A 24321-nucleotide genomic window follows, 5' to 3' on the forward strand; every position below is an offset into this window, starting at 1 on the left:
TCCTCTGCTATCAAATAATCAATACAGGCTACACTAAAACAGTCATTACTGAATTGCCAGAATTTCCCCAAAGACCAGTGGACAATACGAGGTTATTGAGTGTGGGAAAATTATAGCCAGCCCGAAGGTTGTTATCACCGCTATCCCTGAGCACAACAAACCATTTCTATGACTTAACAAGGCTTTGGGTCATTTTTTGAGAAATTAACGGCAGACACAAACACTAGAGCTACTGAGAATGTTATTTCCAACATTACGGCCCGTCAAGTCCAGCATTTTATCATAATCTCTGTTATAGTTTGTTTTTATCTTTTTTCAGCAGTTGTTTTGAATTGTGCAAAATGTCTGCATAATTCAGTCACTACAAAGTCACTCGGAGGTGTTTGATGTAAAATGGTTCATTGTTAAGAAATTTTATAGGCTTATATTTTCTTCACAGGTATGGGAAGTGGGGTTGCAAAGTCTACAATGGAAATAAAGGCAGTTTTTTTTTTTACAGGTAATTTTTGGAATGAAGCACTGTACATCAAACCACTTTGAATGACTTTTTTATATGTTTAAAATTGGTGGAATTCATCTTTAAATTTCAGGCTTAGAATGAGACCTGGAGCGCACTGGTCTCCTGTTTTTTGCTGTTGTTATCAAGCTGGCAAAGTGAAGTAACAAAGTTGCAACAGTCACATGTAACAGATGGAGTCGACAAGAAGGCTTTGAAATGAAATGTAAACACAACGTATTATAAAGTATTTTTCTGTTCTTGGGCTACTACAGAGAAAAAGTACAGTATTGAAGCAGAAGGTTGATCTCACCTTGGTTAGGTGCAGCTTCCCCCCAGAGCCTCGGGTGCAGATGATCAAATGCTTGGAGAAAAGGAAACACTGTCTTTCTCCCTCCTTCTTCAGAGATAAGGAGCCCAGCCGGCCACGGGTGATCTTCCCTTTCTCACTCATGGGCACCTGAATGAGGGATCCTGGGAAAAGGAGAAGTGGAGGATAGAGAGATGGAAGACACATGGAGTCAGATCTGAACTCAGAGGAAAAGTAGCATGGCAGGCTATTCCTTTCACAGTTTTTAAACTTGATATGGAATCCACAGGACCCAACTATTTCCTTATCAGATGTTTTCACAACTCTGGCACACCCCGTGGAGGATCTGTGACATTTCCCAGCCCTGACTCGTGGGCAGATTGACTTGTAACACTGCGATTAGGTTTGGAAATGAAAGCCTCGCTCTGTGCTTCAAGCACATGCTGTTCTTTGGAGACTGGCGGGATTAGGACGGCCAATCCTTTGGGCTAATGCCCTCCTTTGTGGAATCAGAAAGGAGAGGGAGAGCCCACAGAGACAAGGGAGGGGTCCGTGACAATGCAGGGTGACAAGAACGACAGTTTAGAGAATAGAGGAGAAGAACGGAGAATCCAACTGTGGGACTCTGCTCTTATCTGCAATCTGAGGCTCTTTTGTGTAGCTCTATGCTGCTGTGTGAGTGTGTGTGTGTATATTTGCGTGTGGGGTGGATTTACCTTGTCTGACAAAAGTCTGGCTTGTGTCCAGGAGAATCTCACAGCCCTCTACAATCATGCGCTCGATGGCCAGGTTCTTCCTGATGTTCTCGGTCTCACTCACTTCATCATGCATGATTCTAGAAGCAAAACATTACACAATACAACATTTCACATACTTACATCAAGAAAGTAATGATGAAAATATCTCCTAGTAAGTCTGATCTCTTTACATGATGCAAATTTCTGCATTCAGACATGCTAGGTACCATGTAGAAAACATCAACCTTCTTTATGTTAACCTGACCTTTTTTTACTTTGTGCACAGTTCTATTAAGCGTTCTTCACTTTTAAAAGGCAAATTGATTTTTTCCCATAATCATCCATCTGCCTGCCTTTCTCAAAAATATGTTCAGACTTTTGATTATATCACTATGAACCAGCAGGCAGGGAAAAATAATATTTATATAATAATATCAACTTGATCATATTAACATACAATAGTGTAGACACTTTTCATTTGACATTCACAGAAGGTACGTACACCCTTAGAAGTGGCACTTTTCGCCAGCATTAAAAAAGCAAGTTGTAATTTGACATTAATTATTTCTCATTTACAGTTCATTGAAACAGGCCAAACATATGTTGAAATTCCAATTGGTACCTTTGAAAGTCTTGTTTCATGGAAGAAAAACAATGCTCTACATTTTTGCCATGTTTTTGTCACTGGGTGACATTACAACACATGGAAAAATGTTGAAAGCGTCAATTTGCAGCTATTGAAACAATGTAAATGTAATTCATTGTGCAACTTACTATGTAATTAAAAGTGCTGTCAAAGTTAACATGTTATTAAATTATTAGCTAAGTTTTTAACGCCTTTATCATATTTTCCAGTACCACTTTAGAATAACACCCAGTTTACACTTGACACTTCTGGAATGTATCCTAAAATGATTTTAGCAACATGCCTTTACACTTTGTGGTCAAATGTGTCTCTGGTTAGTTGGACTAAAAGCTGATTGCTGTGTGGGACAGAATATGCAAATCTGCTTGTTATCTGGCAGCCAATTACCAATTACTTATCCGCTCAGCCTCTTCGTCTGCAGTTTGTTTTGTACAGCAGTGTCCATATTGCCTTTAAGCATTCCATTTTCATCTAGTGTGATTATCTTCCTCATAAACTTGAAACTATTCATAAACCCTCTATAAGGGCAGTCTAATTCTGAAGTGGTACCCATTTTCTGAGTTTGACCCTTCCATATATTTGCAGCACGCTGAAGCACAGCTGCTGTGCTGTTGCTACAACTCCGCTTAGTTAATTCCAGCTTCTACCATGGTGAATTAGTTTATCACCGAAGTACATTATATTTAAAATATCATTTCCAAGCTGACCACATCACTGATGTCAGTGGCAATATCAGTATTTCAGCAGATGATGCTGGACAGTGCTCTCTCCCGGTGAACACTGTTGCTGAAAATGTGTTCACCTTATGTACCTTACCTCATGTTCACTTGTGAAAAATATTACTACTTAATTACTGTAAGTAATAAATACACTGCACTCTTATAACTTATATAACAAAATACACTATTTTTAATAGTTCTTTAGGGTCAAAGTTAAGCAAAAAATTAGATGGCAGTGAGATATGATGAGGTAGTGGTGAAGCAGGTGAGGAGGTACAGGAGGGCTGTACCTAGAGAGCTCTTCTAACTTGGATTTGGCGTATTCTAGGCTGTTCCGCTCCACATGCTCGTGAGGTGTGTGCGCCAGCAGCTCATGGAGAGTTAGAATGTAACGTGGAATCTGTGGAAAAAGAGGCACCATAAAGTGAGGTGGTGTTGGAAGTATGTGTTTTTAGAGAAAACTAGCATAATACCTCCAACTTCAGGACCAACAAAATGGTTCTGACTTTTGGAAGTATTTTCGAAAGTGGAATTCCATCAATTTTTTAAATTGTCAAATTATGCAGTACTGTGCAAAACTCTAATGGTTCAAATATTTACACTTTTACAAACTAAAACACACCTGTGTTACTATTACTATTAGAGAGAATAACTCACTCATCAATGCCAGTTTGAAGTGTAATTCATGTCGGTACTGAATAAAAAAATCTTTGGATGTAATAAGCTTGGGCTTATAATGGATTAAAGTTAGTAATAAGTGTGTTTTTGTGAGTAAAAAATATTTGTAATAACGTAATATATTACATTAGAATTTGGAAAGTTTTTGTAATTCATGAAATTCAGAAATCAGTGGAATACAATATAGTGCGTGAAAAACATGCTTCTTGTGTTAGTAAGTTAATGTTTCAAATTTCAATTCATTAGAGAATTCAACATTATAAAAGTACAATATTTAAAACAAATATTCTAGCCATAAGCTTAGCATAAGCATCAAGCTATGACACTACTCATATTTTATATGCTAGTCAACACTATTCCATACAATAAGATGTTTTTATATCCCTACGTAGAATAAATACATATTAACATAAACACAGTAATATATAACATACTTTTGTTTGTTTTAAAAAACCTTATTAATATGAAGGATTTATTTAATTAAGAACTGATTAGATAAACTAGGTATTGGATGATAGCTTTAAATCCTGGAGTAACATGAGCAGAGACTGGATATGGTTATGCTAACATACTGACACTAACATTAAATCACAGTATTTTGTTTATTTGTAATTATTCTAATGTCAGTGTTTTTGAACAAATTAATGCTTGCTGTCCAGATAAACAGCTTTCCATATAGTTTTCTCAAAAGACTTTCGTATAGTGTTTTTATACAATATCATAGATGTCCCATTTAGTTGGAAAAGTCAGCTGTATACGCTGTGCTGAAGGTTCAGCGAGGAGGATCAGAAGGGAGCGATACACACAACCACACTCATCAGCACAAATTTATTACTTATGCAGCAGAGCCCAAAGTAGGCCCTGGTGAAGCAGCTCAACAGCAACTGCATGTCTCACCAGGAAAAAAAGAAAACGCGAACACAGTCAACCACTTCAAGGTGGCTGCAAAAAACCTACAACAAACAGCGTCTGGATACAGACATGTGTAGCTAACAGCCACCCATTGGCTTTGATCACAGAGGGGATATGATAATAATAGCTCACTGAGTCAGGCGAATGTACTTAAATAGTCTGTTTTTTTGGTTTTTTTTTTTGCCATTTTATGCTATTTCTTCATTTCCCTAATGTGCTTTTAGCTCTTCTGTAGACATTGAAAATAAGGCCTTGGCCTTAATGCTTTTTATCTACGCAAATCAATACTATACTAGCAATAATACTAATACACTGTCGCTAATACCTGTGGTAATAATAATAACAGATCTGTAGTAGTGACAGACGAAGGGAGTGTGAGTGACTGAATGAGAAGAAGTGAATGCTCACCTGGAACATGGGATAAGTAAGGAAGGTCTCAAGGGTGCGCTCCTCACAGTCGGGCTTGGCCTCATACTGCTTGAGCAGCTTGTCAAAGTCTCGGTTCTGCTTGCAGTGTGCCAGGATCTGCAGGCTGTACTGGTGATTGCGAACAAACTCCTGGTAGATGTTCAGCATGGGCAGCAGAATGTCAAAGAGGTCAGCTGGTGGAAAAAGATAAAAAGGAATGACCAGTCTGTCGCCCTGTTTTCAGCAAGTATTAGTCACAACAACCAAAACAAACATGGTTATGCTTGTCTTTTAAATGTGTATACAAACAAATATTAGCAATCTGAAATCTGAAGTGTAAATATACACTAAAAGTGTATTACTTAAAAACAGTCTTATTTATGGTATGTAACATATTTAACTTTTTTATATATATATATATATATATATATATATATATATATATATATATATATATATATATATACAGTGCATCCGGAAAGTATTCACAGCGCTTCACTTTTTCCACATTTTGTTTTGTTACAGCCTTATTCCAAATTTAATTATATTAATCTTTTTCCTCAAAATTCTACACAAAATACCCCATTGTGACCATGTGAAAAAAGTTTTCTCGAGAGTTTTGAAAATGTATTAAAATTAAAAAACAAAGAAATCATATTTACATAAGTATTCACAGCCTTTGCCATGAAGCTCAAAATTGAGCTCAGGTGCATCCTGTTTCCACTGATCATCCTTGAGATGTTTCTACAGCTTAAATGGAGTCCACCTGTGGTTGATTGGACATGATTTGGAAAGGCACACACCTGTCTATATAAGGTCCCACAGTTGACTGCATGTCAGAGCGCAAACACCAAGCATGAAGTCAAAGGAATTGTCTGTAGACCTCCGAGACAAAATTGTCTCGAGGCACAAATCTGGGGAAGGATACAGAAAAATTACTGCTGCGTTGAAGGTCCCAATGAGCACAGTGGCCTCCATCATTCGTAAATGGAAGAAGTTCGGAACCACCAGGACTCTTCCTAGAGCTGGCCGGCCGTCTAAATTGAGCGATCGGGGGAGAAGGGCCTTGGTCAGGGAGGTGACCAAGAACCCAATGATCACTCTGTCAGAGCTCCAGCGTTCCTCCGTGGAGAGAGGAGAACCTTGCAGAAGGACAACCATCTCTGCAGCAATCCACCAATCAGGCCTGTATGGCAGAGTGGCCAGGCGAAAGCCACTCCTTAGTAAAAGGCACAAGGCAGCCCGTCTGGAATTTGCAAAAAGGCACCTGAAGGACTCTCAGACCATGAGAAACAAAATTCTCTGGTCTGATGAGACAAAGATTGAACTCTTTGGTGTGAATGCCAGGCGTCATGTTTGGAGGAAACCAGGCACTGCTCATCACGAGGCCAATACCATCCCTACAGTCAAGCATGGTGGTGGCAGCATCATGCTATGGGGATGTTTCTCAGCAGCAGGAACTGGCAGACTAGTCAGGATAGAGGGAAAGATGAATGCCGCAATGTACAGAGACATCCTGGATAAAAACCTGCTCCAGAGCGCTCTTGACCTCAGACTGGGGCGACGGTTCATTTTTCAGCAGGACAACGATCCGAAGCACACAGCCAAGATCTCAAAGCAGTGGCTTCAGGACCACTCTGTGAATGTCCTGGAGTGGCCCAGCCAGAGCCCAGACTTGAATCCGATTGAACATCTCTGGAGAGATCTGAAAATGGCTGTGCACAGACGTCTCCCATCCAACCTGATGGAGCTTCAGAGGTACTGCAAAGAAGAATGGGCAAAACTGCCTAAAGATAGGTGTGCCAAGCTTGTGGCATCATATTCAAAAAGACTTGAGGCTGTAGTTGCTGCCAAAGGTGGTTCTACAAAGTATTAAGCAAAGGCTGTGAATACTTATGTAAATATGATTTCTTTGTTTTTTAATTTTAATAAATTTTCAAAACTCTCGAGAAAACGTTTTTCACATGGTCACAATGGGGTATTTTGTGTAGAATTTAGAGGAAAAAGATTAATTTAATTCAATTTGGAATAAGGCTGTAACAAAACAAAATGTGGAAAAAGTGAAGCGCTGTGAATACTTTCCGGATGCACTGTATATATATATATATATATATATATGGTAACTATAACTGCACTTTTTCAACTTCACTTTTTTTTGCATTTCAATTTCTGTATGTACTGTTTAGGCTCTCAATATTGGTCCCACCTTGGCATCCCTGCCAACAACCATACCATGTAGCTTCATTTCAGCTTTAAAAAAAACAAACATACTCACCCAAGACTAATGTTGGCCAGCTTGCTATCCGTGCTTTCAAACCTTGGTAGAATATCTGGTGTAAAAACATGATGGTTTCACTGAAAAAAAAAGAAGAAAACTTCAGTCTCCAGGTAAACTTATTTATAGTTGTCCCTTTTCATGTAATAGAGTAGCATCTTATTTAGAAAAACTCAAGAAATACAAACTAGGCCTAAAGGCTGTATACTAATTTAAAGTTTTTCCCAGAACCAAAGGTTCAAACCAAGAAACTATTTACTTTTTAGAGTGTAGCTCAGTAGGGGGTTTATTATGTGCAATATGTCCCTTTTAGTCTCATGTTTAATTGAACGTGGTCTTCACTTTCTTGTCATCAGTGGACCTACCTGTTGAGGAATATGCTGCTGACGTCATCATGGGTAATGGGGGGCTTCTTAGAACTGGCGGCCATGCGGAGTGGCCGGAGGAAATTGTTGACTAGGATGTGGAGCTGCTGGACATACTCAGCCTCGGCCTCCAGCATGCTGAAGACCACTTGGTTCCTCTTCCTCATGCTCTCAGCATGCGGTGAGCGTATATAGTCCTGGATAATGGTCTTCCACTTTCGCCGGCACATCCAACCTCGCAAGAAACTCTGCACCTAAAGAGTTTTCAGTTAGGAGAGGTTAGAATTTGTAAGTTAAGATGTTAGTAACAATGGTATGAGTTTACACAACTGTATGAAGTGATCAATCGTTTGACACATTTTTGTTACATTTTTATTCTCCTTAACACATTGAGATCACTCCAAAGATGAAAGATGAAATTGATGAATAACAAAGTGGACATGTCCACACATTTGTATATATTAGCTTCACATTTACACAATATAGCAAAAATATGTAGACACCTGACCAACATACACTATACTGGCAAAAGCAGTGGGACACCTACACATTACACCTACAGGAGCTTTTCTGACATCCCATTCTAAATCCACTGGCAGTAATATGAAGCCCTATCCCTAACCCTAACCCTAACCCTAACCCCCACTGCAGCTGTAACAGCTTCCACTCTGCTAGGAAGGCTTTCAACAAGATTTTGGAGTGTGTCGGTGGTAGTTTTTTGCCCATTAGTACAGAAGAGCAATTATGAGGTCAGACAATGATGTTGGATGAGAGGGCCTTGCTGTTCTCTGTTCTAGTTCATCCCAAAGGTGTTTGATGGGGTCAGGGCTCTGTTTGACCATGGAGATCCATTTTGTGAAACTGAAACTGTGCAGTTCTTATGCTGATTTTGCTTCCAGAGGCAATTCGGAAATCTTTAGTGAGTGATTCAACAGAGGATAGGCACTGTGTGCTTCAGAACTCAGTGTCCCCCTCTGTGAGTTTGTATGGTCTGCCACTTCTTGGCTAAGCTGCTATTGCTCCTAGGTGCTTCCATTTCACAATAACAACACTTACAATTCACAGGAGCAGATTTAGCAGGACAGAAATTTCACGTTTCACAAACTGATTTATGACAGAGGTGGCATTCTACTGCCAGTGTTTATCTACAGAGATTTCATGGCTGTGTGCTTAATTTGATCCACTTGATCTCAGTAATTAGGAGGGGTGTCCCAGTCCTTTTGTCCATATAGTGTAGATATACAATAATGTCAAATGTAAACGTCACTCCTAATTATTGACTTCTGGTGTTTCAGCTGCACACATTGCCAAACTGCATAGACAAACACTGGTGGTATAATGGTTTATACTGGAGAGGTCAGTGACTTTAAACAGAGTCAGTTTGTGAAATTTCTGCCCAGCTAGATTTTAAAATGATTATATACATTTGTAGAACTATAAAAACTGAGAAAGTAATGGTAATGGACAGGGCAGGATTGTTTAGATGACCGATGCAAGCAAACCAAACGTCAGCCAGCTTGCTATCTGTTTTTTAAAGGAGTGTGAAGGAGCATCCCCTAACTTCATGTTACTAAACATTGGATTTGAGCATTGCAATTTCAGTGTGGTGCAGGGTATGAACTCTTACTTTCTTGATTTTCTTGATTTCTGAGTCATCCTCACTGGGGGCAGCAGTGGGGTTGGTCTGGATCTTCTCATTGTCTTTGAGCAGCCCTGCAATCTGCCAAAGAAAATGACTGTTAAAAATGGGACAGTGGGCACAACCTCTGCAACAGCTCCACCCCTGCAGCCCTCACCATGTTGATACATCAGAGGTTCTCAACTCCAGTCCTAGGAAACCTTGCCTAGGACAGTTTCATGCACTCCTTGTTTCAACACATCTGATACAGTCTACCCTTAAATTTTCATAAATTTAAGTTGCTTAAACTTTCAAGGACAAAGGTTTAGTTGATATGTTCATTCATCCTAGTTACTGACGTAATGCTGAAAAACAGAATGTTAAAAACCTTATTCAACCTAATGATAAATTGTAGTGATCTTCATGTAGAGTTGTTGGTTAACATTAAGGTTTCAGTTTAAAATGCTACACTACAGAACTATATATTCTGAAACTAGAAAAGTTCAAAATAACAATCATAATTTTGTCTCCAAGCTAACGTTGACTTTTCATGATGATATATCTTTTAACTTTTATCTAATGTTTTCCAACTCCATTCTCTCCAATGCCACCTTCAGTCCAAACTGGGAGGAGCTGGTAAGTGCTTTCTCTGACACATGTGAAGTCAACCACCACATCTTTGAAAACACAACATCACTGGACAGCATTGCGTACTTGGAGGAGAATGCTAACTGCTAATGTAGCAGAAAGATAGGGGAGATGGAAGGCCATGCTACCCACCCAGAGATAGTGTGGTCAATTGTACTTTCTTTGTTTGAGTTGTGCGCTAGAATTTCTCATTAGCTTGAATGAAATTTTTGCCTAAGCTTGTCCAACCTTGTAACAAGAGCTACGAAAGATCAAATTCATTGGCAAAGCATGGATAAGTACAGAACCTTTATGTGCATGGTTGTCTAAGCTTTAAAAATTTTGTGACATTTGCACATCTCAATTACAAAAATGTTTCTTTATGGGAACTAAAAGTGGTTCTTCTTCACTGAAAAATATTTATTCTTTATTTATATTGCTACCGTTGTATGAGTATTTTGCTATTTGGATCAGTTCTTCTTTTGAGTATTGGTTTCTCTCAAGGTTTCTTCCTCTCACTCTTAGTGAATATTTCCTTGTTACTGTTGCCACTTACCACTGGCTCATTTGAGGGTTGTACCCAATTTCTTTTGCTTTTTTTGTGAATTGAACTAGGTTGGATTTGTCACTCCAAAGAGTCCTTTTTGGATCTTTGTTTTTGGGCATGTATGAGGAGCTTGACTCTTATCTGAAGAGCTGGATCAGGTGAGCTGGGGCAGGAAATGCTAGAATACAGTGGGACCCCTGTACTGGAGCTGAGAACCACAGTGATAAATTAATCAAATCACACTAACATGCAGACACTGTGTGGTGCAAAAACTAGTCCCGCTGCACTCTCCCAGCTGACGCCTCCTCAAAAGAAGTGGTTTCCAATGTTCAGGATGAGAGGGAGGATGCAAACTATTAATGTGTTTTGAGGGCTTGCACATTCAAAGACGAGCACTGGCGACACAATGAAGGTGAGGGCTGCCCAATGCAGACTGAGGTTGAGAGCTCCCATTTACCAGGGCAGCAACTGAAAGAGTTTATTATCATGTTACAGAGCAGGGATGCGACATGTACAATAGAGCTGGCCTCATGCATATTCAGGGTCCCATTTCATTCGGAGCGCCACATTTGCACTTTAAAGTAAACTGACTATTTGATCTGGTTGATGAAGAATACAGCAGGGATCATAGATCTATTGGAGGGCTGTTTTTTATGAGAAGAGATGCAAAAAGGAGTGCAAAGTAGTCTGGGGATGGCTCTGTAAGACGAAAGCTTCTTTTATGAATCCTTTATCCTTTTTTATTTGAGAAAGATCCAAACAACAATTCAGTCTCCAAGAAGAAAATCAAGGAAATGTTTTGCTTTGGAGAAATACGGAAAATGGAGTAATGTCATGACAGACAAATTTGCTAACACAGACTAATTTCAGGCTGTTTAACATCGAACAACCCTGTTATGGCACTTCGAATGGCAGCCCGGTGTTACCTCAGATTTTAAGCGCTCAATCTCTATCTCCCCATCCTCTATCTGTTGTCGAAGTTGCTTAGCAACTGTTTTCTCGGTCTCCACGATTTGGAGTAGATGGAGATACTTCTGCATGAGAGTCTCATGCTCCGTGGCCAGGTTTCTGTAACTGCATACACACAGAAGCACACCAAAGTAGAAAACATTGTATTACACCACCACTGATGTACATCATTAAATGCACATGAGCATAAAAAAACATGGGTTTATCACAAAATACTGGCTTATTGCTTTTCTCCTTATTAGAAAGTCACTCCAGCTCCTTATACTTAACATACAGTAGCTACAGGTCCCCCCAGAGAAAAACAGTAAAAAGTGCCTTTCCTGTTACGAGTACAGAATGGAGCCCAAGTTTTCAATTCTCTGCATGTGCACTTTTCTGAACAATTGACCATTTGAAAAATGACATGCCCATTACAATGGCCTCTAAATATGCCTTCCTCTATTAAATAAAGGAAAAAGTTTGTCAACACTTCTCAAGACAAACCTTCATTGAGAAAGATGGTGGCAGTGAATAAGTCAGAATTCTTCATTTATGGAGTGGTAGAAAAGTGTTACTGAGGAACTTTTAACACCTAACACATCTTGATCATCTGGGGGATGGTGTTATTTTTATTTTAATCCTGAATCTGAAAAGTTTTGGATTAACCACAGTCACAGCTCAAACCAAAACCACTAACAGACAGATTTATGTCGCCTCAAAGGTAAGCAAAATCTTATTTGGCTTACTGCATATGCTAAAAATCATTTTAATGACAGTTAGTTTGATAAAAAAACATTAAACAGGACTTTATAGTCCTCACATTTGTGAAAATAGTTTGCTTTAAGGTAAATATTAATATTACTATTATTATTCTTTGTATTTTTTCATCAAAGTTTGCTTTTAAACTTAAAAAAGTAAGTAAACCTGGCTGACTCAAAAATTTGAGTTCATTGCACTTACGTTCATAATATTAAATCAATACATCAATTTATGTTTTCCATTTGTAAACTGTTAACATTATTCTGACTAGCATCAGTGTTAGCTATAGCATAAGAAAATCTAAAAGGAATAGTTTCCATCACTAAAACCTCCTTATTAAGCATGAACACTTACTGTTGTAATGTCGAGTTTCCATCACTAAAACCTCCTTATTAAGCATGAACACTTACTGTTGTACTACGAGTTTCCCTAGTTTCATTACAGTAAACATGGTTTTCAGGATCTATTGCTTGCTTTAAACTGGCCTATATGCATATTTTGTCAGTTATCAAACACATATGTCTGCACTGATCTTTTAAAACCAATTGAAATTAATGGAAAATGCTTTAAATGCATACATTTGGATTCTAAATGTTCCTTATCACTAGTGAGGTTTTTAGTGTCTTAGCACAAGCGTTAGGAATTCTACCAGGTAGCCTAGACTGAAGGTCTAAAAGAAGAAACAATAATAACTAAAGGTGAATTTTGCAATCAGTCACTTATATAACTTATGAAAAGATAACGGCTGCTTATAGACACTACTCTGGAGTGATTAGAGAGAACCTCTGCATTATGGCATAGAATTAAGGAGCGCATTACAGGAATCAGCTAAGATCAAAATCGGATGCTTTTTGCTCCAAACATGTGATAGATAATGAGCTCATTTATTATTTTGATGTGAGGCAAGTAAGTGCACTCATGCTGTATTTGCTACACCTGTAGCAAAACAAAAAGTTTTCAAACTCGATACATTTTATCCTACATACATTTATAAGGTCATTAAAGAGTTAAAATATGAAAAATGCTACATCCATGCTAAAAGCAAGCTACCACACCATTACATGAAGGTAAGTCTACTATTTAACACTAACATCATGATATAATAACACCAGCTAACCTTGGTGTACTTTCTTACAGAAAAAGTAACTTAAAGGGTAATTCTCCAAATTTTTCTGCATTTTTGCATAATTTGTCAAAAGTCAAAATCTGACGTAATATAATTCCTTACATAAAAAGTTACAGGTTTTGATGCAATAGTGGTGATATGGTCGCCACGTCTACAACACAAATATAGCTACTTTATTTATCCAAATTATCCAGAACCATAAGTGAGCCTACACATGTCTGCATGAAATGTTTATGATGGTAAAGTAGCAAAAAATCTGAGAAATTTGGGAAGAACTATTCTGCCTTATAACACCCTGCATGGACCCCTTCAACATGAATGGATTAAAATGGATCAACAAGATATTTTAAGTCAAAACCTTATCACAAAGCTATCATAAAGCAGTCCCTCAGACATCAGGCAGTGTATTCATAGCCGTTAATTTCACCACCACTGTGCACAGTTTTGACTCAGTGAGTGTCTCTAGAACTCGAGTATTTCACATCAAACCACTTTGTGTTTACATTTTAACCAGTAGAAGTATTTGAAAATGAGTTCCCCATTTAACTGCCTCACTTGACAAAGCTTGCAGGTTTGTTTGGGATTCATTCATACTGAGTCTGAAACCGTTTCACGTACCACAGGGTGTGATATTGCCTTTTTGAAAATCCTATTCAATTTTGCCTTAGTGACCAGTTTAGGTTCAAACTTGTGCTGGATGCAGACTACAGAATGATGACATGACTTTGGTGGTCTATGGAAAGTATGTACTGCTCCTAGTGCATTTCATGCATTGAGCATGTGAGCATCAGGTAAAAAAAAAAAACAAACAGAAAAAATAAGAATTATAATTGACAAAAATATCAGCCATCACTCAATTTGTCTGTAAAGAAGTCGGAATCAAAATCATCCCGAAAAACTGATGAACAGTGCACCTCTTAGGAGAACATCAATCAGTTGTGTTTAACCCACAAGTAAGCCAAGAGCCCCACAAAGGAGACCAAAACTCCAGCGTATTCAGTCCCAGTTCTGAGACTATGACGGACACATAAACATGAGCAAAAAACACAACTGTTATTCACTACAGCATGTCAAACAGGCAAAATTATGTCAATTATGCAAAAAGCTACTAAAATATAGCAGGCATAACAAACTATATATTTTACAGTAAACCAGAATCAAACATAACACTAGCCTTCTATTATGGAAGTATTCCCTAACCAACACATTGGTGGCACAAAAAAAACACAGTATGGGAATTACAAACATGTATGCTTGTGAAAATCCTTGAGCTTCTTTTGCTCAGGTGACAAGTAATCTGCGCACACAGCAAAGACCCTGTAACCTGTGAAGTGCTGAGAAAGCTCTGATATAAGCAAACTACAAGGGTATTACCCAATACACACCACACTGCAGAGAATGTATTGCAGTATAGACAATATTATACGTTTGTAAAATGTGTATAACACCTATCTAAAACTTAAAAAGACTAATCAATATGGCATGCAACAATCAAACAAACAAATAAACAAACAATGCAACAGATTTTCCATAGCTGGGTTTATGCTGTTTATTCTGGCTCATGAAAGACTTTTGTCTAGGACACACAGATGTCACAGCAATATAAAACTACATTATACAAACATCACTTACATTATCTAATATAAGCAGATGATTTTTTGCAATAAAGTGTTTTCCCTAACATTGCATTGTGGCATTGTAAATTCCATAAGTAGTGTGCATTGCAACACATACAATCCCTGCAAAGCAAATTGAAAACATAATCTACTAATCAACTAATCTAGTTAAAGCCGTTGTTTATTTCCATATTGTAGTCTGACAACTTGTGTGTGAGCTTTGTGTGATACTAAGGTGTTCTCAGAGAATTCAAACCAAAGACCAACACTAAAAATAAGCAGCACTCCCAATAGTACCCTGAAGCTAATTATAGATAATGAGATGTGGAATCTGTCCACTAATCAAAAAACCCTATTGTTCTCAGAACAGTGCTACACTTTGATCAGTGCACAAATGAGAATCTTTACCTTGAACAAGATTTTTGTTCGGTTCACTTAAATTGTACAGTCAAACTAACAGAAAACATTATTATGCTTATTTATACAACTTAATGAATGAAAATGAAAAGCACCAACCAACTAACAATATGAATAATCATAAACTATGAGCAGGTGAAGGGTTTTAATTGCAAAGGAGTAGGGATGCACAATGATATTGAAATTATACTGCTTAAAAATGATCATCATTGGACAAATGTTTAGGTCTGACCCTTTTTTCAAATCAATATCAGATGACAATCAATATTAGGTGACACTGCTCTAAAATATTAAAAAATAAATGTTCTATTTCCAGGTAGATTAAGTCCCAATTTTAACATTTTATAAATGTTTGTGTGGACACTGGCAGATCTGTACATGAAAAATGTCAGATGTCAGCATTGAACCACATTTCCCATATCCATGCATCCTTAGACAGAACAATCAACAATGCTGACATGATGAAAAACAAGTGTAATTTCAGTCTGTTACAACACCTGTACTGCTGGATTGATCACACATGTTTGAAATGAATCATTTTATTTCAGATCAAGAGTACTTCAATGAGGAATGGAGCCTAACAACAATGTTGCCAGTTTGGCTGGTTTCCCAATATATGTAGATTAATCCATGTTTTGATAACTGATCAGATGTGGCGAGAAGTTAGTCTTATGTTAACCATCACCAAAACAATACCACAACAGCCCAAAATCTGTCTGGCAGCCAAAACATTTTTCCTGCCAAATTCAACCAAAATCTGCCCATTTTTGTGGGGAAAAAGGTGCTTTGGTGGTGGATACAACTTGTGCTGGTTTAGCAATTGAAATTATTTATAGTTTGTTTTTCTAGGTGTTCTGCATATGTTTGACAGCGATAATAAAAATTACACATAAAAAGATTTTGGTTCTTTGTAGCAGTGATAAAATAAACACGTTTCTTTAAAGGACTGACAGTGCCCTCTAACAACTAATTAAACGCTTACCTGCAAATTTCTCAAAGCCACGACATCAGCGACCATATCCAGAAACGTATTACTGATGCCAGATGAAGCAATCCGACAATCCTGCCTAACAAACGTCTGTCACTACGCTGATCGATGCTAGATGTACTAAAAAGTTCCACTGCAATTCTAGTTCCTGAGCTACTTTTCTGGAACTCAAGTTATTTTGTGGAAATGTGCTTTTACATTTACTTGAGTCATTATTTCCCCAAAGTAACAACATTTACACTCAAGAATGGGTTTAGGCTATTATACCTACCTCTCTCTAACAGACCAGTTCCCAGTAGCAAGGTTTTAAGAAGCATGTACATGTTGCAGCTAGGTTTTTAATAGGTGAGAACTAAACCAAAGGACAAAGGAGTTTGTCACCTAACTTTAAACCTGAGGTTTGTTCTGGCTTACCTGGCATGTGTTATTGCTGCCACCCATTCATCGCAGTCCTTCACGTCTTCGGTGCGGAGCTCCAGAGCTTTCTGGTTCTCATGGTTGAAGCTGATTGTGAAATAGTACTGAAACACACAAAGAAGAAGAAGAAAGTTTTACTCAAAGACAATAGAAAATGTATTTCCAGAACTGTGAAGGCTGTTTATTTAGAAAAATGTGATTTTTATAAATGCCTATGTTTTACATATAGAATTATTATTGAAGACGTTATGAAATAACTGAAGTTTAGGAAGAGGACAGTACAAGCTCCTCCTCCTTCCAATTTCTTATACTCTCAGAACAAAAAGGTACCATATTGTTACTGGATTGGTACAGGTTCAGTACCTTTAGTTTAGAAACACAATTGTTCCACTGCAATTATATATATATTTTAATTGCAGTGACTCCCCACATCCTGTCTTGTCTCCAGGCTTTTTATTTTATGAAAAGGTACACATATGGACCTGTACCCTAAGAAAAAAAACTTGCTTTCAATTTTTTACAGAAATCTGCAGGGTTGTTTTTGACACCTACGAAGTTCAGTCTTAGATGCTGGTTATATTTTCTGTTTTTCATGATATTGAAAAAAACATATTTATATTACACAAGTAACGCAACAGTTTCAGTTCTTAGTCCTGATGAGCGAAAATCTAAAACATGGCTAATAATTGCCTAAACTTAATGCTTCTGTAATGAAATGGGTGTGTAGGCAGGCTGCAGGTACTGAGTAGCTTTTTAGGGGCAATCCAAATCTCATAGTCATCACAAACAGGGAGGTCAGAAAACAGGCAGAGAGGAACACACTAGGCAAACCCCTAAGACAAAACCCAGGAGACAAAACAAGGGTTTAACAAAGATAACATAAAAAAACACAACACAACACAAAGAAATCACAGCTCAGACATCAGGTTTGTAACACTAGAAGGGCTGGAGAGATGGTTTTCCATGAAAGTGCAATGTTGAAAGAAGCGCATGACGAGAGATCTTTCAGCTATAATCACTAGGCTACAAATGCATGCACTCAATAATATAGACAAAACACTCCACTAGAGCCTCTACTGAAAAGAAAGTGGGTGGGATGGGCAGTAAATAATCTGTGGTGTATGGTCTAACCTCAGATATCAGGTGCCCTTGTAACCTATGACTTTGTACTAACGTTTCAATTATTTTGTAAACTAGATAATGAAACTGAATAATGTAACCAATAATGTTTGACCAGACTATTAGGTCAGGTCAAATCACTAGTGATTTGAAATCCTTATTCTGCTATGGTCAGCCACCGGGCACTTAATTCACAATGGAAACTTTGTGGAAACTTGATAAAGTACATTCTTTTTTTTTTTGCATTTTATGTTTAGAATTAGTATTCCAGTTGTGGAATTAAGCCTAGTCATGGATTGCAGTGCCAATGGTGAATCTCCATTGGAAATCCATTTTAGTCTAGTCTTAGGCTTAATATGAGTTATGCACACTGGTCCTTAAAACAGTTTAGATGATGAATTAAGAGACAATGCACACGGTTGGCTAAAACACAGCAATGTGAGTATTTAGCAATGTCATTGCATAAACATTAGTGAATTAACACATCAGCTGGCAATTCAGGCCTGGCATCTGGGGGTCATTTAGTGGGGCAATGTCCCACCAATCTTCTACCAGTAGGTAACGCGCCGTGAGCCTGTAGAGTTTTGCGATGGTTACTGTGAGCTACTGTACAAACTCATGGATACAAGCAGAAAAACACACTTAGACAACATTGCATCCTAAAGTATATCTGTAGTAATTTATGGGTTAAGCCAGGTTTCTAACAGTTTCTTTTTCTTTTATTGTTTTTGGCAAAATGTAAACATCCAGGGAGCCTCTGCTCTGCCCATTCCTCCCATCTCTATTCACATGAAATGCTTTTGTCCTACCCCAAAACCTGGTGCCTAGGGTACTTGCTAATAGCATGTGAGCAGCATCATGTCTCAGTTTCTGAAAGAAAAATTATGGCTTCCAAAAGCAAAAATAAAGAAAAGAAAGACAGAAGAGAGAAAAGCAAGGAAGACAGTATGTCACACAGTTTTTCACAAAGCGAGGTGGGTGTAGTCCGTGAATGGTAGAAATTAGCCTGTTAGTTTAGTCGATATGCTACTACTGCTCTGCTAACAATAGCTAGCTAGCTAAATTACTTCACAGAACATTCTGAGTGTTTACATTTTGTTACTCTTTAGGTTGATACTTAATCAATGCAGGTAAACTTTTAGGAAGCTGTTTATACTGTAATGTTCTGCACTATTAAAGCAGACATACTGCTTGCTCCACAGCCATGCCGTACAAATAAGTAAGGATAACAGCTAACTCTGCCTCAGCTCAAGTCTGCCCTCTCTCGCTTCTGAGCTAGTTCCTCCTATTGGACAGGTATATAAACAAAGAAACAAAACAGTTAGTTTGCCTTCACAATAGGAGTCCTTATAGAATAAACTCGCATAAATAAATACTAAAACACACTTACCGAAAAAACTAACATACAGAACACTTTTTGGACATGTTATGATATTAAATCAGTTGTCCCTGCCCCTGCCTGGTGCCAGGCTCAACAGATGCAGCTCCAGCCTCTGCAGCCCTGCCTCTCTATCCCCATACCTCTACCAAACCAGCCCAACTACCTACTGAAAAAGGAGGTGAGCAGCAGTTGGCATACATGCAGGTGGTGCGTGGGAATTTTTAAAATTGTATTTTAAGGTCATTAATGTTAACAAAATTTTCCATTAAAATTAAATTGTAAAAGATGGGCCTTTAGCATATTTCTTATAGAGAGTATCAGTCTTGCATCAAATAGTCAATTCCATTATATGCAGAAAGTTACATGCATGTCTGCACAGTGTAAAATTTTCAGGGTTGCCAGGTCCTGTGGTGGTGAGGCCCAATGGGATATCTTTTCATAGGGCCCAGATTCCCTGGTGGCCCCCATACACTGCTCTCTTGACCCCCACCCCACCAGTTTGCCTGCAGCAAATCATGTATTTATTTAAAAATATATATTTTAATATCATTGATATAACATGCAGAGCCTCACCTGATGCTGCTTACTGATGCATTGGTGTGGTCAATCAACTAGGAGGTGCTTTGCTAATTCAAGCAGGAATTCAGCAGCAGGATGCTGCTTTGACATAGAGGAGGACTTCGTAGCAGGACCAAAAGATAACTGGCATGTTTTGTCTCTATTTTTGCCAAAATCAGTTTATGACCTGTAATTTGAGATTGCTATTATTTTATTATCTTTCCAAAAAACCTCCAAAAAACCTTTTTTATGATTATGTTTGATGCTCCAAACTGAGTTGGGTTGGCTTCCTGAAATGTTGTTAAACTACGATAGGTAGTCACTACAGAGATTCAAAGCGTCAACCACTTAGGTGGTTAGTTTCTGTGCAGCATCTGTTAGATGAGGAGTCCCAAGGCCAGCAACCATCATCATTATTACGTAAGCACATGTTATTAGATTAGACACTCGCAGACTCTCAGTCTCACACGATTCTGGTATGATGTCATAGTCATTTTTGCCAACACATGCCAGGGTCTGTAGTATGTCTTTGTCGTTGGAGCTCCCAGGCCGAGTGACAACAAACAGTATGAGGACTCTTTTTTTTCTTTGGTCTCAAAGCAGAAATTGCCTTGTAATCACAGCTGGGCTTGTAAACATTTGTTCAGAGTTGATATGATGAACTAAGCTTTAATCAAGATCATTAGCTTGAGACTTCAGTTTTTACCCAAGTAAAATTAGTATAACAGATCTCCAGGCCAATAGATGATTCTGTGTAGGGGTGTCAAGAGATGCAATATTCTTTTTTCTGGATATGGGGTCATAGACTGTGGATCGAATACAGTTAAAATACAGTTAGATATTAAATGCATGATAACTGGAATGGTTATTGTAGTTCTATTCAACACACTGTATTATATTCCATAAACATCCATGTAAAAAATCCACTACGCAGCTCTCAGAACTGGAGAAATACTGATTTGGTTAGCCTAGCTTGGATGGTTGACTAGCCAAGCTGTTTGAAGTGGTGAGAATTTTCAGCCAAGCACAATAATGACAGTGAAAGAGAGCCAACACTGCTTAATGTATCAAATACTTGCTAATACCTCAGATATGCTAACTTGTTTGTGAATACATCCAACAACCAGTATACAACCACTGCAACCAGTTTCTTTCTGGCAAAAAATGCACTCAAGCCAAACGTCAGTGTCACCTACAGTATGTATACATTGTTCTATCTGTTCATTAGCCAGAGCACCTTTCAAGGCAGAGCTGACTATACAAACTAGGACTTTTTTACTGCATGATGTATTGCATCTTTTTGTTTTGTAGGACATTGTGTGCTACTTGAAAAGACAAAAATAGAAAAGAAATGCTAAACCAAGCAAAAGGGGCTTACACATAAAAAGAAGTAGGTAGTTCAGTAAAATTCACACCCACAGCCTTAGCATTTAATCAAATTGTTACACAGTTAAAGAGAAATTGCACTGATTTAAATGCAATCAAATCAAACATTAAAAAGGTACCAGCTATTCAGGTCATCTACGTGGTCAGTCATTTAATGCTCAAAGGTGTTGAGCTCCATGATGTTGCTGCATGGTCAGTGCTAAGGAAACATATGCGTTGGCAAGCATAACTAGCACCTGGGCACAGAATGTGCAAGCCTTTGTACACTGGTGCTGTTGGAAGGAGACTGGGGGAGGGGGGTGGTGGAGGAATCCTGTATAACAGTACAAGCACCCGAACTGTCAACAGTTACCTTTGGAGAAAAGCAGCAATAGAAGATAAGCAGTGAAAAAAGCACCCCACTGAATAGTCCCTCAGCAGTCTGGACTTGATAAGGGAGGGCTTGATTTGGGAAAGATCTGTCCGCATTGCGCTAAAACACTCCCTGTCAGCTGCTTCACTTGATGGTAGGCCAGCAGGCCTCTTTGAGAACAGACACTCACCCATCCTTAGCTAAATGTGCTTGTGTACATTGTGTAAATCAGGGGCTCCCAACCCTTTTAACAACACAGCCCAAACTGCAGGCCACAATGGTTTTGATAGAGCGGAGGGGACTGGAGGGGATCTGGGTGATTAACCTGTTTTGCTGTTGTCAAAGCAAATGGCGTACTAATGAGATGGCTTCATAGCCTCGTTCGCTAACTTCTCTCCGCACACCACATACAATGGATCTGGCGCATCTGGATCATCCTCAGTGGTAATGAAACCATATTTTATGTAGCTGTCATCTTATTTTAGATTCAATGTTGATTTTTCTTCTGTTTTTGGTTCTTCTCTGTCATGTTTTTTTTTTGTTAATGTTGTTACTTTCTTTTTTTTTCCTGCACTCACAGTAGCCATCAACTGTAGTAGCCAAATGCAGCCTACAGTCAAGGCCATACACATACAGATACTGTATGTTTAAAATTACATTAAAAAAAAAAGTAAATTGTGCCCTTAATAAAACAATGCTAATATAATTATAATACAATAATACAATGACATGAACAGTAACAATAAAATAGGATTTTAGCATTTAGGCTTTTAAATCCCACTGCTCAGTGCCACATCACTGCGGTCCAGCATCAAAACATCCACAGACTTTTACTGGTCTACAGCCTGGTGGTTGTGAACCCCTGATATATATCCTTTCCCTTACATCTTTACCTTTGGAAACTGCAGTTACTGTGGTGAGAACAAAAGTCAGTAATAATTTGATGTTTATTATTTATCACTTATTTCAAGTGTGGATTCCATACTCAATATTACATTCAGGTTTGTAAGTAGAAGAGAAAAAATTTACTATGAGTTATATTTGATGGAAAGTTACTGTTGTACATTTAGTTGTTTTTTGTTTTACACATTTTTTGCTGTGCCACAATTGTGGCAACGCAGACCTGAAACTCTTTACACAGAACATTCTACAAGGAGATTCACTCGAAAAAGGCCCGAAATATTCTGTTGTAACTCTAGGATGAAGGGATCTGAAACAAAAAAATACGCTACATACCTTGACGTATGTGTAATCGATTGCATTATATTCAATGCTGGAAGTGATCTCCATTTTCTGCCAGATACATGAAGGGATATGGGGGTTTGCACCTGAAAGATGCAAATGGAGGTTAAACTGCTACCTCATCACTCCAGTGCAGGGGCATCCCAGTCGGTTTATCTGTTTATTATTTTAATTTGGACCAATTTGTGTTGGATTTTTATGACGTAAATAACATGAAGCTGTTAAGCACACTCATACTGCACGGAAAGCTGCTGCTATATCTATGCCAAAGTGTCATAGCATAATTTTTAGTTGTCCTAAATATCCAGTTGTATTTTACATTTAATGCAGCACTTTATTTGATTCATCCTTTTTAAATATGGAGTTGATTTTTCATATTAAGGGCTCATGTAAAACCCTATTTTTCTTGCTTTTTAGTAATATTGTATTAATAACATATCGATACTGTAGTTACATGATGCATCAGTATAATATAGTTTAGTTTCAAATCATATCATTAATTCCCACAACCTACACAGTCCATAAATGGAATGTCCGATATGAAAGAGATTGTTTTGAATTCACTGTTTCTGTGATGTCAAAAAAAAAAAAAAACATATTTACATTTACCTACCAATTCAGCCTACAGCAGTTTAGTTCTGCCCATTCATGACAAAAAAGCCAAAACAAATAAAAATCAGCCAAAAATCAGCTAATTTAATTAGAAAGAAATCAAAATCAGCAATAAAAATGTATGATCCGTTCATCTCTAGCAGTTACGTGTTTATCTTTAAAGAGCATAGCAAAACAACAGCAAAAACATTTCTACAACTTCATGAAAGAAGGCCAAGAATGTCTGTTTGTAGAAACTGCTGGAGTCTAGTTGTGTACTCCTTCCACACAGACTTTGCTCCTCAAGGCTTCATTTGTGCTGTTGAACTAGGCCATTGAGAGAAAGTCCAGACTCTGTACACAAACAAAGTACTGCTTGGACATCCTTCATTGGCTGATGAGATGCTAAAAGCACTGGAAACTTTTGATCCCCCTATTCATCTTTCACACCTTCTCCTTTGAGTATTGAGGGAAACTTCCCTGTGCCAGAGATAGCTTCTAATCCCAAGAGGAGCCCTATAATGCATGTAAGCTGGAGGCATGGTGCATTACATAACTGTATGCTACCTGTTACCTAGCAACACCTCTGTGCACTAGTGGCTAACATACTCTATGCGTTTCCCCTCTCTCTCCATTTTAGAAAGGCAAACCTCGGTGCAGAATCCCCAACAACCTCCATTTCTGCTGCCAAGCAGACCTTTAAGAAGCCTCGGTGCTGTCAAAACCATTACATCACAGTCATTTGTTTCAGGCACTAGAGATGTTGAGTAATTTATCTGCAGCAGGCAAGGTTTGATGATGCACATAATCCAGGGTGAGTGTTTGCATAAGGCAATATATAATTTGGAGATGATTTAAAGAAAGCTACATTCATGATATCATGCTGGACTAGTTATGCAAACTGAAAGCTGAAATACCACTTCAAGCTAAAAAAGAGTGATCTAAGTGATCTAAGTTATGGATTCCAGTCTGAAACATCCAATAATTTAACACTAAAATACATGCATGTTTATATGTTCATTCAGGCCATTGGATACAGGAGGAGTCCTACTAGAAAGCCATCATGCGTTGTGTTTTGAATGC

At 38.1% G+C, this 24321-nt stretch overlaps 1 protein-coding gene across 1 annotated transcript in view; it reads right to left on the reverse strand.

Annotated features, from left to right (window-relative positions):
* Nucleotides 1-24321, reverse strand: part of rasgrf1 (Ras protein specific guanine nucleotide releasing factor 1) — a 67886-nt gene that overhangs the window by 25170 nt on the left and 18395 nt on the right. The window contains exons 2-10 of the mRNA XM_017711116.2: nt 16607-16713; nt 11265-11412; nt 9174-9266; nt 7547-7800; nt 7182-7261; nt 4907-5100; nt 3199-3308; nt 1523-1641; nt 810-970 (exon numbers count right to left, since the gene is read on the reverse strand). Coding sequence (XP_017566605.1) covers nt 810-970; nt 1523-1641; nt 3199-3308; nt 4907-5100; nt 7182-7261; nt 7547-7800; nt 9174-9266; nt 11265-11412; nt 16607-16713 — 1266 coding nt within the window. The remainder of the gene's footprint in view (nt 1-809; nt 971-1522; nt 1642-3198; nt 3309-4906; nt 5101-7181; nt 7262-7546; nt 7801-9173; nt 9267-11264; nt 11413-16606; nt 16714-24321) is intronic.

Source organism: Pygocentrus nattereri, chromosome 7 (assembly GCF_015220715.1).
Source record: "Pygocentrus nattereri isolate fPygNat1 chromosome 7, fPygNat1.pri, whole genome shotgun sequence".
Lineage (NCBI taxonomy): Eukaryota > Metazoa > Chordata > Actinopteri > Characiformes > Serrasalmidae > Pygocentrus > Pygocentrus nattereri.